Source organism: Eretmochelys imbricata, unplaced genomic scaffold (genome assembly GCF_965152235.1).
Source record: "Eretmochelys imbricata isolate rEreImb1 unplaced genomic scaffold, rEreImb1.hap1 Scaffold_54, whole genome shotgun sequence".
Lineage (NCBI taxonomy): Eukaryota > Metazoa > Chordata > Testudines > Cheloniidae > Eretmochelys > Eretmochelys imbricata.
Genome location: NW_027554365.1, coordinates 15073 through 31179, shown reverse-complemented (window position 1 = coordinate 31179; position 16107 = coordinate 15073). Strand labels below are relative to the sequence as shown.

At 70.7% G+C, this 16107-nt stretch overlaps 1 protein-coding gene across 1 annotated transcript; it reads left to right on the top strand.

Annotated features, from left to right (window-relative positions):
* Positions 1 to 253: 253 nt before the first annotated feature.
* Positions 254 to 15177, top strand: LOC144258879 (disks large homolog 4-like). Its single transcript, XM_077807017.1, is given in 17 exon segments — positions 254 to 438; positions 782 to 938; positions 1157 to 1259; positions 3847 to 3961; positions 5441 to 5591; positions 5593 to 5618; positions 7516 to 7552; positions 8949 to 8976; positions 9819 to 9830; positions 9833 to 9894; positions 9978 to 10053; positions 12348 to 12499; positions 12501 to 12521; positions 13809 to 13896; positions 13899 to 13917; positions 14705 to 14796; positions 15071 to 15177. Coding segments are annotated over 17 exon segments (1431 nt in total).
* The last annotated feature ends 930 nt before the right edge of the window (positions 15178 to 16107 follow it).

The window sequence follows — 16107 nt, the reverse complement described above, 5'->3', positions numbered from 1 at the left end:
ACCCACTGTAACCTACAGGCGCACAGCTAATGTACAGCTGTATACAGATCACAGAGGCGCACAAATAATAGACAGGCAGCCGTGTGACATTCAGGCATCCACATGACACATTTGTGACACACACGCAGCCTCATAACCAACAGGCAACTTGGTCAGGTACCGGCGCTCATGCGCTGTGTAGGTTGTCACCGACTATACAGCCGCCTCTGGAACACACGTCGCACACGGCCACACATGCGCCCTGCCTGCTACCATGTACCGTTCAGCGGCCCACATGACATACAGGCGTTCAAATGGGGCTGCGGGTCAACGTGTGCGTGAGCACATCCTGGCACAGGGGCACGAGGAGATACAGGTGCCCGGCCGGTCCCTGCAACTCTTCCAGCCTCACGGGGAAGTACAGGCGCACAGGCTCATGGACCGGGTTCGGGTGTCCACGTACAGGCGGACAGGAGGGATACAGGGAAATGCGCACAGGCGCTTGTGAAAGTACCAGGGCCTCCATGTTGTGGAAGTGACATACAGGCGCACCCGGCCAAGACACACACACAGAGTTGCAGCGACGTACAGCCGCACCCGTAAGCTACCGTCGCCCACGAGACGTACGGCCACCCCCTGTAACCGCCAGGCGTCATGACCGTCAGGCCTCACACACTCATCCCCCTCGGGGTGCTCTGCCTTTCCGGCTGTGCACTCTGGGTGGTGGGGTGTTGCGGGACTCCGTCGGTGACTGTGCCCCGCCCTGTGGGGTTCCTGACCTCGCTACCCCCCCCCCCCGCAGGGAACCCCGCCGGATCATCATCCACCGCGGCTCGACGGGCCTGGGATTCAACATTGTCGGGGGCGAGGATGGCGAAGGGATCTTCATCTCCTTCATCCTGGCCGGGGGGCCGGCAGACCTGAGTGGGGAGCTGCGGAAAGGGGACCAGATCCTCTCGGTAAGAACCCGCCCCCCCAGAGCCAGCCAGTCCCCCTGCCCTGGGGCCAAATGGGAGCTGGCGCCCCCCCAGAGGGGACCGGCCCCTGCCCCATTCCCCACCCCCCTGAGCCAGCCAGTCCCCTGCCCCAGGGCCGGATGGGAGCCGGCGCCCGCTGGAGGGGACAGACCCTGTGCCCCATTCCCCACCCCCCTGACATGGCGTCCCTCTCCCCTCAGGTGAACGGGGTGGATCTCAGGAACGCAACCCACGAGCAGGCTGCCATCGCACTGAAAAATGCTGGCCAGACAGTGACAATCATCGCTCAGTATAAACCTGACGGTGAGGGTCAGCTCGGGCCGGGGCCCACCTCTGGGTGGCATCATGGAGGGAGGGACAGGGGCTCGGTGGATGGCTGGGGCTGGGGCTGGGGCTGGGGCTGGGGCTGGGTGGGTGGGTGGGTGGGCGGATGGGGTTGGAAGGATGGAGGGATGCCCGGGGATTGGCCGGCCGGGAGAAGGATGGGTGGGGTGTTGGATGGAGACTGGTGGGCGGATGGACGGACAGAGGGATGGAGACTGGGTGGGCGGATGGACGGACAGAGGGGATGGGATGGAGACTGAGTAGGCGGATGGACGGACAGAGGGATGGGGATGGAGAGTGGACAGACGGACGGTGGGGATGGGGTGTTGGCGGATGGACGGATGGCAGGATGGGGATAGAGGGTGGACGGATGGACGGGGTTGGAGGGTGGGTGGACGGACGGACGCTGGGATGGGAATGGAGGGGGGTGGATGGATGGACAGAGGGATGGGGATGGAGACTGGGTGGGCGGATGGACGGACAGAGGGATGGGGATGGAGACTGGGTGGGCGGATGGACGGACGGAGGAATGGGGATGGAGGGTGGACAGACGGACGGTGGGATGGGGTGTTGGGCGGATGGACGGATGGCAGGATGGGGATAGAGGTGGACGGATGGACGGGGTTGGAGGGTGGGGTGGACGACGGACGCTGGGATGAGAATGGAGGGGGGTGGATGGATGGACGGAGGGATGGACAGATGGTGGGATGGGGTGTTGGGTGGACGGACGGACGGCGGGATGGGGTGTTGGGTGGACGGACGGACGGCGGGATGGGGATGGAGATTGGATGGACAGACGATGGGATGGGAATGAAGGGGTGGGTGGACGGATGGACGGAGGGATGGGGTAGGAGGGTGGGTGGACGGACGGACGCTGGGATGGGAGTGGAGGGCGGGTGGATGGATGGACGGAGGGATGGGGATGGACAGATGGTGGGATGAGGTGTTGGGTGGACGGACGGATGGCGGGATGGGGATGGAGATTGGATGGACGGACGATGGGATGGGAATGGAGGGGTGGGTGGACGGATGGACGGAGGGATGGGGTTGGAGGGTGGGTGGACGGACGGACGGAGGGATGGGGATGGACAGATGGTGGGATGAGGTGTTGGGTGGACGGCGGTCGCGGGATGGGGATGGAGATTGGATGGACAGACGATGGGATGGGAATGAAGGGGTGGGTGGACGGATGGACGGAGGGATGGCGGTTGGAGGGTGGGTGGACGGACGGACGCTGGGATGGGAGTGGAGGGCGGGTGGATGGATGGACGGAGGGATGGGGATGGACAGATGGTGGGATGAGGTGTTGGGTGGACGGACGGATGGCGGGATGGGGATGGAGATTGGATGGACGGACGATGGGATGGGAATGGAGGGTGGGTGGACGGATGGACGGAGGGATGGGGTTGGAGGGTGGGTGGACGGACGGACGGAGGGATGGGATGGACAGATGGTGGATGAGGTGTTGGGTGGACGGACGGACGGCGGGATGGGGATGGAGATTGGATGGACGGACGATGGGATGGGAATGGAGGGGTGGGTGGACGGACGATGGGATGGGGATGGAGGGTGGGTGACGGACGGATGTAGGACGGGGTGTTGGGCAGATGGACGGACGGCGGGATGGGGATGGACAGACTGGGGGATGGAGGGTGGGGTGATGGACAGATGGGGGATGGGGTGTTGGGCGGATGGACGGACGGCGGGATGGGGATGGAGGGTGGGTGAATGGACAGATGGAGGGATGGGGATGGACGGACGGCGGGACGGGGTGTTGGGCGGGCGGATGGAGGGTGGGATGGGGATGGAGGGTGGGTGGATGGATGGACGGAGGGATGGGGATGGACAGACAGGGAGATGGGGTGTTGGGCGGACGGATGGACGGTGGAATGGGGATGGAGGGTGGGTGGGCGGACGGACGGACGGCGGGACGGGGTGTTGGGCGGACGGTACGGACGGCGGGACGGGGTGTTGGGCGGACGGACGGACGGCGGGACGGGGTGTTGGGCGGACGGACGGACGGCGGGACGGGGTGTTGGGCGGACGGACGGACGGCGGGACGGGGTGTTGGGCGGACGGACGGATGGCGGGACGGGGTGTTGGGCGGACAGACGGATGGCGGGACGGGGTGTTGGGCGGACAGACGGACGGCGGGACGGGGTGTTGGGTGGACAGACGGACGGCGGGACGGGGTGTTGGGTGGGTGGACGGACGGTGGGATGGGGATGGAGGGTGGGTGGATGGATGGACGGAGGGATGGGGATGGACAGACAGGGAGATGGGGTGTTGGGCGGACGGACGGACGGCGGAATGGGGATGGAGGGTGGGTGGACGGACGGATGGACGGCTGGGACGGGGTGTTAGGCGGATGGACGGACGGCGGGGCGGGGGTGTTGGGCGGACGGACGGACGGCGGGACGGGGGCGCACGGACGGACCGGCGGGTTCCCCTGGCAGGAGGCCTTGCGCCGGCCGGGCGGATTTGGGGGACGCCGAGGGGTGAGGAGGGACGTCCTGGGGGGGGCCCCAGGCAGCGCCTGGCCCCGAACCCCCCGATTGCCCCCCAGAGTACAGCCGCTTCGAGGCCAAAATCCACGACCTGCGGGAGCAGCTGATGAGCAGCAGCCTGGGCTCCGGGACGGCCTCCCTGCGCAGCAACCCGAAGCGGGGCTTTTACATCCGGTGAGAGCCCCCCCGGGGCCCCCCCAGACCCCTGAGATACCCAGCCCCCCCACGAGCCCCCCACCGACCCCCGGGAGCCCCCCCCACCGCCCTGAGATTCCCAGCCCCCCCACAAGACCCCCCACCGACCCCCGGGAGCCCCCCACCCCCTGAGATACCCAGCCCCCCCACGAGTCCCCTGTCACCCCACAAGACCTCCCGTAGATCCCAGGAGCCACCCCCCGACAAGTTCCCCCCAGCCCCTCACGAGCCCCCCTGTCACCCCACAAGCCCCCCACAGAGCCCCCAGGAGCTTCCCCACCCCCTCTGAGACGCTTCACCCCCCACAAACCTACCATCCCCCCACAGAACCTCCCACCCCCCTAAGCCCCCATCTCCCCACAAGCCTCCCAACTCCCCAGGAGCTTCCCCACCCCACTGAGACGCTCCACCCCACAGAAACCCTCCCATCCCCACACAGAGCTCCTTTATCCCCCCCATCCCCCCACAAACCCTCCTGAGCCCCCAGGAGTCCCCCCGGAGCCCCAAGAGCTTCCCACACCCCACGAACCCTCCCATTCCCCCCACACATCCCCAAGAACCTCCCAACCCCTCACTGACTCCCACAAGCCCCCCCAACCGTCCCCACACACACGACCCCCCAGCCCGGCTGCTGAGCACCCCACTAACTCCGCCCCTCATACGCATGGAGCCGGGGAGCCTCATGTCCCCCCTGTCCACAGAAGGGGAGTGTCCTCTAGTCTGGTGGGTCAGAGAGGGCCGGGGGCCTGGGAGCCCGGACGCCTGGGTTCTATCTCCAGCTCTGGGAGGGGAGCGGGGTCTGGTGGGTCGGAGCAGAGGGGGCTGGGAGCCAGGACTCTTGGGCTCTCTCCTCGGCTCTGGGAGGGGAGGGGGGGCTGGTGGGTTGGAGCAGGGGTGACTGGGGGCCAGACGCCTGGGTTCTCTTCCCAGCTCCGGGAGGGCAGTGGGGGCTGGCAGGTCAGAGCAGAGGGGGCTGGGAGCCCGGACGCCTGGGTTCTCTCCCCGGCTCTGGAAGGGAGTGGGGGCTGGCGGGTCAGGGCAGGAGGGGCTGGGAGCCAGGACTCCTGGTTCTCTCCCGGCTCCGGGAGGGCAGTGGGGGCTGGCGGGTCAGAGCAGAGGGGGCTGGGAGCCAGGACTCCTGGGTTCTCTTCCCAGCTCCGGGAGGGCAGTGGGGGCTGGCAGGTCAGAGCAGAGGGGGCTGGGAGCCAGGACTCCTGGGTTCTCTTCCCAGCTCCGGGAGGGCAGTGGGGGCTGGCAGGTCAGAGCAGAGGGGGCTGGGAGCCCGGACGCCTGGGTTCTCTCCCCGGCTCTGGAAGGGGAGTGGGGGCTGGCGGGTCAGGGCAGGAGGGGCTGGGAGCCAGGACTCCTGGGTTCTCTCCCCGGCTCCGGGAGGGCAGTCAGGGCAGGGGGCTGGGAGCCCGGACGCCTGGGTTCTCTGACCCCCCGCCCGCCCTGCAGGGCGCTGTTCGACTACGACAAGACGAAGGACTGCGGGTTCCTGAGCCAGGCGCTGAGTTTCCGCTTCGGGGACGTGCTGCACGTGGTCGACGCCTCGGACGACGAGTGGTGGCAGGCGAGGCGGGTCCACCCCGACGGGGAGGGCGACGATGATCGGCTTCGTGCCCAGCAAGAGACGGTACCGGCGGGGGCTGGGGGAGAGTCTGTGGGGCTGAAGTGGCTGTTGGGGGGAGGTGGGGCCGCAGGGGGAGAGGTTGGGGGTGGGGCTTTGGGAAGGGGGCAGGCCGCAGGGCAGGGGGCGGGGCCTCAAGGGGAGGGTGTGGGGAGGGGTGGAGTGGGCGGGGCCTCAGGCAGGGGCGGGGCTGCAGGGGGAGAGGTTGTGGGGAGGGTTTGGGGGTGGGGCTTTGGGAAGGCGGAGGGGCTGCAGGGGAAGAGTTCTGGGGAGGGTTTGGGGGGGGCTTTCAGAAGGGGCGGGCCGCAGGGCAGGGGCGGGGCTGCAGGGGGGAGAGGTTGTGGGGAGGGTTTGGGGGTGGGGCTTGGGAAGGCGGAGGGGCTGCAGGGGAAGAGGTTCTGGGGAGGGTTTGGGGGGGCTTTCAGAAGGGGCGGGCCGCAGGGCAGGGGCGGGGCTGCAGGGGGAGAGGTTGTGGGGAGGGTTTGGGGGTGGGGCTTCGGAAAGGGGGCGGGGCCGCAGGGGGAGAGGTTCTGGGGAGGGTTTCGGGGGGGTTTTGGAAAGGGGGCGGGGCTGCAGGGCAGGGGGGGCTGCAGAGGGAGAGCTTGTGGGAGGGTTTGGGAGTGGGGCTTTGGGAAGTGGGCGGGGCGCAGGGCAGGGGGAGGGGCCACAGGGGGAGAGGTTGTGGGGAGGGTTTGGGGGTGGGGCTTTGGGAAGTGGGCGGGGCCGCAGGGCAGGGGGCGGGGCCACAGGGGAGAGGTTGTGGGGAGGGTTTGGGGGTGGGGCTTTGGGCAGGGGGCAGGGCTGCAGGGGGAGTTTCTGGGGAGGGTTTGGGGGTGGGGCTTTGGAAAGGGGTTGGGCCGCAGGGAGGGGAGGGCCGCAGGGGGAGAGGTTGTGGGCAGGGGTTGGGGGTGGGGCTTTGGAAAGGGGCGGGGCCGCAGGCAGGGGGGGCTGCAGGGGGAGAGGTTGTGGGCAGGGTTGGGGGTGGGGCTTTGGAAAGGGGCGGGGCCGCAGGGCAGGGGGAGGGGCCGCAGGGGGAGAGGTTGTGGGCAGGGGTTGGGGTTGGGGCTTTGGAAAGGGGCGGGGCCGCAGGGCAGGGGGCGGGGCCGCAGAGGGAGAGGTTGTGGGCAGGGGTTGGGGGTGGGGCTTTGGAAAGGGGCGGGGCCGCAGGGAGGGGGAGGGGCCGCAGGGGGAGAGGTTGTGGGCAGGGGTTGGGGGTGGGGCTTTGGAAAGGGGCGGGGCCGCAGGGCAGGGGGCGGGGCCGCAGGGGGAGAGGTTGTGGGCAGGGGTTGGGGGTGGGGCTTGGAAAGGGGCGGGGCCGCAGGGCAGGGGGCGGGGCCGCAGAGGGAGAGGTTGTGGGCAGGGGTTGGGGGTGGGGCTTTGGAAAGGGGCGGGCCGCAGGGCAGGGGGCGGGGCCGCAGGGGGAGAGGTTGTGGGCAGGGGTTGGGGGTGGGGCTTTGGAAAGGGGCGGGGCCGCAGGGCAGGGGCGGGGCCGCAGGGGGAGAGGTTGTGGGCAGGGGTTGGGGGTGGGGCTTTGGAAAGGGGCGGGGCCGCAGGGCAGGGGGCGGGGCCGCAGGGGAGAGGTTGTGGGCAGGGGTTGGGGGTGGGGCTTTGGAAAGGGGCGGGGCCGCAGGGCAGGGGGCGGGCCGCAGGGGGAGAGGTTGTGGGCAGGGGTTGGGGGTGGGGCTTTGGAAAGGGGCGGGGCCGCAGGGCAGGGGGCGGGGCCGCAGGGGGAGAGGTTGTGGGCAGGGGTTGGGGGTGGGCTTTGGAAAGGGGCGGGGCCGCAGGGCAGGGGGCGGGGCCGCAGGGGGAGAGGTTGTGGGCAGGGGTTGGGGTGGGGCTTTGGAAAGGGGCGGGGCCGCAGGGCAGGGGGCGGGGCCGTCTCTGAGTTTTGCCCTCCCTGCAGGGTGGAGCGCCGGGAGTGGACGCGGTTAAAGGCCAAGGTGAGTGGCTGCTCCCATGCCCCCCACACGCTCCCCCTGGGGGCGGGGGGCTGGGTGTGCAAACACCGGGGGGGGGGGAGGCAGCCAGGGTGCCTGACCCCCAGGGGGCGCTGTGGGGCGCGGCTCCCACCGCAGGCACCAGAGCTGGAGGAGACGCGGGGGAGGGGGGATCCGTGGGGGGTGGGGCTATCCTGGGGTGAGGGGCTCTGGGTTGTGGGGTGGGCAGGGGAATGGGATGGGGGGAGGTGAGAGATGGAGGCTGTAATGGACCCCCCTATGGGTAGAGAAATGGGAGGGGACATGGGCAATTTATGTCTGTCTGTCTGTCCTATCCATCTATCCACCCCCCCTCTATCTATCTACCCCATGCACCCCCCATCTACCCCCCCCCTCTATCTATCTACCCCATGCACCCCCCATCTACCCACCCCCCTCTATCTATCTACCCCATGCACCCCCCTCTATCTATCTATTTATCTACCCCATCCACCCCCTCTATCTTTGTATCTACCCCCCATCTATCTATCTACCCCGTCCACCCCCCCATCTATCTATCTATGCCCCTGTCCCGGGGTCCCCGGGCGACGCTCTGGACCTGCTCCCCATGAAGCCGGGCAGGACTCTGGGGAGTCTCCTCTCGGGGAGCAGCCTGTCTGCAGGACACACAGCTCACACAGCTTCCACCTTCCTGGGTCTGACCCCGCAGCCTCCAGCCCCCCTGCCCCTCCGTGCGCTTCCCACAGCCAGTCCGCCCAGGCGGGGTCCTGGGGGGGCAGAGGGTCCTGCCCCCCAACTCCGCAGTCAGACGGGACTCTCAGCCAGCCAGTAACACAGAAGGTTTATTAGACGACAGGGACATGGTCTAACACAGAGCTTGTAGGTGCAGAGACCGGGACCCCTCAGCTGGGTCCATTTTGGGGGGCAGTGAGGCAGACAACCCCGTCTGCCCTTCACTCTATGTCCCCAGCCAGCCCCAAACTGACTCCCCCTCCAGCCCCCCCTCCTCTGGGCTTTGTCCCTTTCCCGGGCCAGGAGGGCACCGGATTCCTTTGTTCTCCAACCCTTTAGCTCTCACCTCGCAGGGGGGAAGGGCCAGGCCATCCGTGGCCAGGAAACAGGGTGTCGGCCATTGTCTGTGTCCAGCCCCTGCCCACACCTGCCCTCTAGGGCTCTGCAATGATCATACACCCCCATCCCACGCCCTAGAGACTTAAGAACTGCCTAGGGGAAACTGAGGCACCCCCCCACTGTTCAGAGGAAACATTAAGAACAGTCCCGCTTCGTCACAGCCCACCCACCCCCTCTATCTACCCCGACGCACCCCGTCTCTCTCTCTCGCTCTATCTCTCGCTCTCACTCTCTTCCTCTCTCTCTCTCTCTTTCTGCCCCGCTCCAGGATCGGGTGCCAGGATCGGGCTCTCAAGGTGGGTTTCTCTCCTGCTGTCGCCTTCTCCTTCCGTTTCCAACTGTCCCTTTACGTCCTACGCGACCCCCCAGCTCCTCCAGTGCCCCCCACTCCCGACCCACAGCCCCTGCCCCCCCAGCCCCGCCGGTGCCCCCCACCCCGACCCGCAGCCCCCTGCCCCCCCCAGCCCCGCCGGTGCCCCCCACTCCCGACCCGCAGCCCCCTGCCCCCCCCAGCCCCGCCGGTGCCCCCCACCCTGACCCGCAGCCCCCTGCTCCCTCCAGCCCCGCCGGTGCCCCCCACCCCGACCCACAGCCCCCGCCAGTGCCCCCCACCCCGACCTGCAGCCCCCTGCCCCCCCAGCCCACCGGTGCCCCCCACCCTGACCCGCAGCCCCCTGCTCCCTCCAGCCCCGCCGGTGCCCCCCACCCTGACCCGCAGCCCCCTGCTCCCCCCAGCCCTGCCGGTGCCCCCCACTCCCGACCCACAGCCCCCTGCCCCCCCCAGCCCCGCCGTTGCCCCCACTCCCGACCCGCAGCCCCCTGCCCCCCCAGGCCCGCCGGGTGCCCCCCACTCCCAACCCGCAGCCCCCTGCTCCCCCCAGCCCCACCCGTGCCCCCCACCCTGACCCGCAGCCCCTGCTCCCCCCAGCCCTGCCGGTGCACCCCGCCCAGCTGCCCCCAGCCCCCACAGCCCCCTGCCCCCCCAGCCCTGCCGGTGCCCCCCACTCCCGACCCCCAGCCCCCTGCCCCCCAGCCCCTCCCCAGCCCTGCCGGTGCCCCCCGCTCCCGATCCACAGCCCCTGCCCCCCCAGCTGTGCCCCCCCAGCCTGCCGGTGACTCTTTCGGATTCTCACCCCAGGTCGGGAAGATTCAGTCTGAGCTACGAGACCGTGATGCAGATGGAGGTGAGGGGCTGGCGGGCTGCCAGCAGGGGCGCGGGCTGGGAGGGGAATCCGTCTGTCCCCATCTCGATTCTCTCTCTCCCCCCCCCCCCCCTTCACTGTGCACTACGGCAAAGGATCCGAGGCGGATCGGACGGGAACGCGATCTGCTCTCCGAGTTCCCCGACAAGTTCGGGTCCTGCGTCCCCGTGAGTCCTGGTGGGGGCGGGGCCAGGGCAGGGGGGGCAGGGACTGTGGGGGGGGGGGGCAGGGGCGTCCATGCTGTGGGGGGGGTAGGGGGGTGCCGTGTTGCAGGGGCTCGGCAGGGGGCAGGGCGGGGTGCTCGCAGGGCGGGGGGGTGCTGCACTGTGGGGGGGGTGGGGCAGGGGGCGTCCATGCTGTGGGGGCAGGGGGTAGGGCAGGGAGGGTCTGGGCTGCGGGCAGGTGGGGAGTGCCGGGCTACAGGGGGCAGGGGGGTGGGGCAGATGGGGGCTGGGCTGCAGGGGAGAGACAGGGGTGTGCTGGGCTGCGGAGGGGGTAGGGGGTGCTGGGCTACAGGGGGCGCCGTGTAGCAGGGGGCTCGGCGGGGGGGCGCCATCTGGCAGGGGGTGGGGCAGAGAGAGGTGCTGGGCTGCGGGGGGGGCAGGGGACGCCATGTAGCGGGGGGCTCACGGGGGGGCGCTGTCTGGCAGGGGGTGGGGCAGAGAGAGGTGCTGGGCTGCGGGGGGGGCAGGGGGACGCCAATGTAGCGGGGGGCTCAGCGGGGGGGCGCTGTCTGGCAGGGGGTGGGGCAGAGAGAGGTGCTGGGCTGCGGGGGGGGGCTCCGCACGGCGGGGGCTCAGCAGGGGGGTGCCGGGCTACAGGGGGGCGCCGTGGTAGCGGGGGGCTCAGCGGGGGGGCGCCGTCTGGCAGGGGGTGGGGCAGAGAGAGGTGCTGGGGCTGCGGGGGGCAGGGGGACACCATGTAGCGGGGGCTCGGTGGGGGGGCGCCGGCTGGCAGGGGGTGGGGCAGAGAGAGGTGCTGGGCTGCGGGGGGGCAGGGGGACGCCATGTAGCGGGGGGCTCGGCGGGGGGGGCTGTCTGGCAGGGGGTGGGGCAGAGAGAGGTGCTGGGCTGCGGGGGTGGCAGGGGGACGCCATGTAGCGGGGGGCTCAGCGGGGGGGCGCTGTCTGGCAGGGGTGGGGCAGAGAGAGGTGCTGGGCTGCGGGGGGGGGCTCCGCACGGCGGGGGGCTCAGCAGGGGGGTGCCGGGCTACAGGGGGGCGCCGTGTAGCAGGGGGCTTGGCGGGGGGGCGCCGGCTGGCAGGGGGTGGGGCAGAGAGAGGTGCTGGGCTGCGGGGGGCAGGGGGACACCATGTAGCGGGGGGCTCGGTGGGGGGCGCCGTCTGGCAGGTGGGTGGGGCAGAGAGAGGTGCTGGGCTGCGGGGGGGGCAGGGGGACACCATGTAGCGGGGGCTCAGTGGGGGGGCGCCGTCTGGCAGGGGGGGTGGGCAGAGAGAGGTGCTGGGCTGCGGGGGGGCAGGGGGACACCATGTAGCGGGGGCTCAGCGGGGGGGCGCCGTCTGGCAGGGGGTGGGGCAGAGAGAGGTGCTGGGCTGCGGGGGGGGGCTCCGCACGGCGGGGGTCTCAGCAGGGGGGTGCCGGGCTACAGGGGGGCGCCGTGTAGCAGGGGGCTCGGCGGGGGGGCGCCGGCTGGCAGGGGGGTGGGGCAGAGAGAGGTGCTGGGCTGCGGGGGGGGCAGGGGGACACCATGTAGCGGGGGCTCAGTGGGGGGGCGCCGTCTGGCAGGGGGTGGGGCAGAGAGAGGTGCTGGGCTGCGGGGGGGCAGGGGGACACCATGTAGCGGGGGGCTCAGCAGGGGGGTGCCGGGCTACAGGGGGGCGCCGTGTAGCAGGGGGCTCGGCGGGGGGGCGCCGTCTGGCAGGGGGTGGGGCAGAGAGAGGTGCTGGGCTGCGGGCGGGTAGGGGGTGCCAGGCTACAGGGGGGCGCCGTGTAGCGGGGGGCTCGGCGGGGGGGCGCCGGCTGGCAGGGGGTGGGGCAGAGAGAGGTGCTGGGCTGCGGGGGGGGCAGGGGGACACCATGTAGCGGGGAGCTCGGCGGGGGGGCGCCGGCTGGCAGGGGGTGGGGCAGAGAGAGGTGCTGGGCTGCGGGGGGGGCAGGGGGGCGCCATGTAGCGGGGGGCTCGGCGGGGGGCGCCGGCTGGCAGGGGTGGGGCAGAGAGAGGTGCTGGGCTGCGGGGGGGCAGGGGGGCGCCATGTAGCGGGGGGCTCGGCGGGGGGGCGCCGGCTGGCAGGGGGTGGGGCAGAGAGAGGTGCTGGGCTGCGGGGGGCAGGGGGGCGCCATGTAGCGGGGGGCTCGGCGGGGGGGCGCCGGCTGCAGGGGGTGGGGCAGAGAGAGGTGCTGGGCTGCGGGGGGGGCAGGGGGGGCGCCGCACGGCGGGGGGGCTCAGCAGGGGGGCGCCGGGCTACAGGGGGGCGCCGGGAAGGCCCTGAGCCCCCCGCCCCCCCAGACACCACGCGGCCCAAGCGGGAGTACGAGGTGGACGGCCGGGACTATCACTTCGTGGCCTCGCGGGAGAAGATGGAGAAGGACATCCAGGGCCACAAGTTCATCGAGGCCGGACAGTACAACAGCCACCTCTACGGGACCAGCGTCCAGTCCCGTGCGCGAGGTGGCCGAGCAGGTACCGGGGGGGCCGGCCGGGGGGGGGGCCGGCCGGGGGGCAGGGGCCAGTAGTGGGGAGGGAGGGACATCGCGGGGGGGGCTAGTGGAGGGGAGGGAGGGGCAGCGGGGAGGGGGGCCGGCAGTGGGGAGGGAGGGACATCAAGGGGGGACTAGTGGAGGGGAGGGAGGGAGGGGGCAGCCAGGGGGCAGGGGCCAGCACGGGGGAGGGAGGGACATCGCAGGGGGGCTTCCGGAGGGGCAGCGGGGAGGGGGGTCAGCCGGGGGGGCAGGGGCCAGTAGTGGGGAGGGAGGGACATCACGGGGGGGGCTAGCGGAGGTGAGGGAGGGAGGGGGCAGCTGGGGGGCGGGGACTGGCAGGGGGGAGGGAGGGACATCGCAGGGGGGCTTCCGGAGGGGAGGGAGGGGCAGCGGGGAGGGGGTTCAGCCAGGGGGGCAGGGGCCAGTAGTGGGGAGGGAGGGACATCGCGGGGGGGAGGCTAGTGGAGGTGAGGAGGGGCAGCTGGGGGGCGAGGGCTGGCAGAGGGGAGGGAGGGACATCGTGGGGGAGGGCTAGTGGAGGGGATAGAGGGGCAGCGGGGAGGGGCCGGCAGTGGGGAGGGAGGGACATCGCGGGGGGGAGGCTAGTGGAGGGGAGGGAGGGGCAGTAGGGAGGGGGCAGCCAGAGGGCGGGGGCCGGCAGGGGGCAGGGAGGGACATCGTCGGGGGGAGCTAGCAGAGGTGAGGGAGGGGCAGCTGGGGGGCGGGGACTGGCAGGGGGAGGGAGGGACATGGGGGGGCTAGCGGAGGGGAGGTGGGGACATCACGGGGGGGCTAGCGGAGGGGAGGGAGGGGCAGCTGGGGGGGGCCGGCAGCAGGGGGGAGGGACATTGCAGGGAGGGGCTAGCGAGGTGAGGGGGGCAGTGGGGTGTGGGCCCGCTTGGGGACGGGAGGGGCAGCGGGAGGGGGCTAGCAGAAGGGAGGGAGGGGCAGCGGGAGGGGGGGCTAGTGGAGGGGAGGGAGAGGCAGCGGGAGGGGGGGTCAGCCGGGGGCAAGGGCCAGTAGTGGGGATGGAGGGACATCACGGGGGGGGCTAGCGGAGGTGAGGGAGGGCCAGCTGGGGGGCGGGGGCTGGCAGGGGGAGGGAGGGACATCACAGGGGGGGCTAGCGGAGGTGAGGGGGGGCAGCGGGGTGTGGGCCCGCTGGGGGACGGGAGGGGCAGCGGGAGGGGGGCTAGTGGAGGGGAGGGGGGGCAGCGGGAAGGGGGGGGTCGGTGGATGGTTGATGAACCCCCCCCCGGCACTGCAGGGCAAACACTGCATCCTTGACGTCTCGGCCAACGCGGTGCGACGGCTCCAGGCCGCCCAGCTCCACCCGATCGCCATCTTCATCCGGCCCGGTCCCTGGAGAATGTCCTGTGAGTACGGGGCCCACGGGCCGGGGCGCGGGCTCGCTGGGGGCGGGCTCTAGGGGGCGGGGGGGCGGAGCTGAGAAGGCTGGGGGCGGGGTCTAGGTGGAATGAGGGGGCGGGGTCTGCAATGGATGGGGGCAGGGTCTGATATGGCGGGGGCGGGGTCAGGTGGGATCAGGGAGCGAGGTCTGAGACAGCTGGGGGAGGAGTCTACGTGGGCGGTGGAGGCGGGGTCTGATATGGCGGGGGGCGGGGTCTGAGATGGCTGGGGCGGGGTCTGAGACAGCTGGGGCGGGGTCTAAACAGACTGTGGGGCGGGGTCTGAGACGGCTGGGGAGGAGTCTACGTGGGCGGTGGAGGCGGGGTCTGATATGGCGGGGGGCGGGGTCTGAGATGGCTGGGACGGGGTCTGAGACGGCTGGGGCGGGGTCTAAACAGACTGTGGGGCGGGGTCTGAGACAGCTGGGGGAGGAGTCTACGTGGGCGGTGGAGGCGGGGTCTGATATGGCGGGGGGCGGGGTCTGAGACGGCTGGGGCGGGGTCTAAACGGACTGTGGGGCGGGGTCTGAGACAGCTGGGGGAGGAGTCTACGTGGGCGGTGGAGGCGGGGTCTGATATGGCGGGGGGCGGGGTCTGAGATGGCTGGGAAGGGGTCTGAGACGGCTGGGGCGGGGTCTAAACGGACTGTGGGGCGGGGTCTGAGACGGCTGGGGCGGGGTCTGAGACGGCGGTGGGTGGGGTCTAAGTGGGGGGCGAAGAGCGAAGTCTGACACGTGTCCCCCCCCCGCCGCAGAGAGATCAGCAAGCGGATAACAGAGGAGCAGGCGCGGAAAGCCTTCGATCGAGCCATCAAACTGGAGCAAGAATTCACAGAGTGCTTCTCGGGTGGGTCCCCCCCCAGCCCCAGGGTCCCCCCCTCAGACCCCTGGGACGGTCCCGCTGTCCCAAACTTGGGGGACACGGAGGCTGCCGGCTCCCATGCGGCTCACCGGCGCCCTTGGTCCGAAGCCGGCCCGGCTGGGAAAATCCTTCCCGACGGGCGCGTCCCCAGGTCCGGGGCGGGATCTGCCCCCGGCCCGGGTGGGATCTCCAGGGGGGCCCCCTCGCCCGTCTCCCCCCACTGACCCTGTGCCGTGTTTCCCCCCTGCCCCCCCTGCAGCCATCGTGGAAGGCGAGAGTTTCGAGGAGATCTACCACAAAATCAAACGGATTATCGAGGAACTTTCGGGGCCCTACATCTGGATCCCGGCCCGGGAGAGGCTCTAGGCACCTGCCCCGCGCGGGGCGACTCCGGCCTGACCCAGACGATTGTGGACACGGAACTGAGCCGTTGGGGTCCCTTTTTGGGGAGGAGGAGTCGGGGCGGGCGGGGGGCGGCGCGAGAAGGGCTGTTTCTTTCTTCTCCTTCCTTGGGTTTCTTTTTGGCGCAATCCTTCGCCTGGCTCCTTCCCCGGCCCCGCTCCCGTCTCAATGCACCCAGCCCGCCCGCTTCGAGGAAAGCGCTTTGTGCATGCTTTGTGTTTTTTCGAGAGGTGTTGGCTTGTGACGTCTGCGCTTCCGGCACTTGGCTTTTGCCCCCCCCCCCCGCCCGCCCCCCGGCCACCCCCCCCCTCCGGCGTCAGGGGACGCGCGAAGGAGAAGAGCGGAACGGGGAAAAGCGAGAGAGCCGGGGACGGACAAAACCCTCGTCTCCGCACCAGCGGGCGTCAAAGAGTGTCCCCCCCCCCCCCCCGGCCCAGATCCAAGGAGACCCGGAGCCAAGAGCCGCCCCGGGTTCGTGGCGTTGTTGGGACGATCGCCGCGGCGGGCCGGGCTGCGGGGCGGGGGGAACGAACGGATTTAAAACCAACGCCCCCCCCCTCGCCCCGTCTTTCCGAGCCAATTCATTTTTGTGGCTTCGTCGGCCGGGGACAGAGGAGGAAATCACCCGCCATTCGCATTTTGCTGGCTCGGCAATTTCGATTTTTCTTTCCCGGGGGGGGGCGGGCGGGGGCGGGAACCGAAACAAGTTTTCGACGTTCTGTGAATATCTTTTTTCGTTCTTCCCCTCGGGGTCATAGCGAGTGTTTTTGGTGCGGCTGTCCGTGATTGTATGAAACCGGGGGGGCGGGCGGGCGGTCCTTTCTTTTCTCGTTACAGGCCTTTCCGTTGGGACACGTTCTTAATTATGACGATGTTGATTTCTTTCCTTTTGGT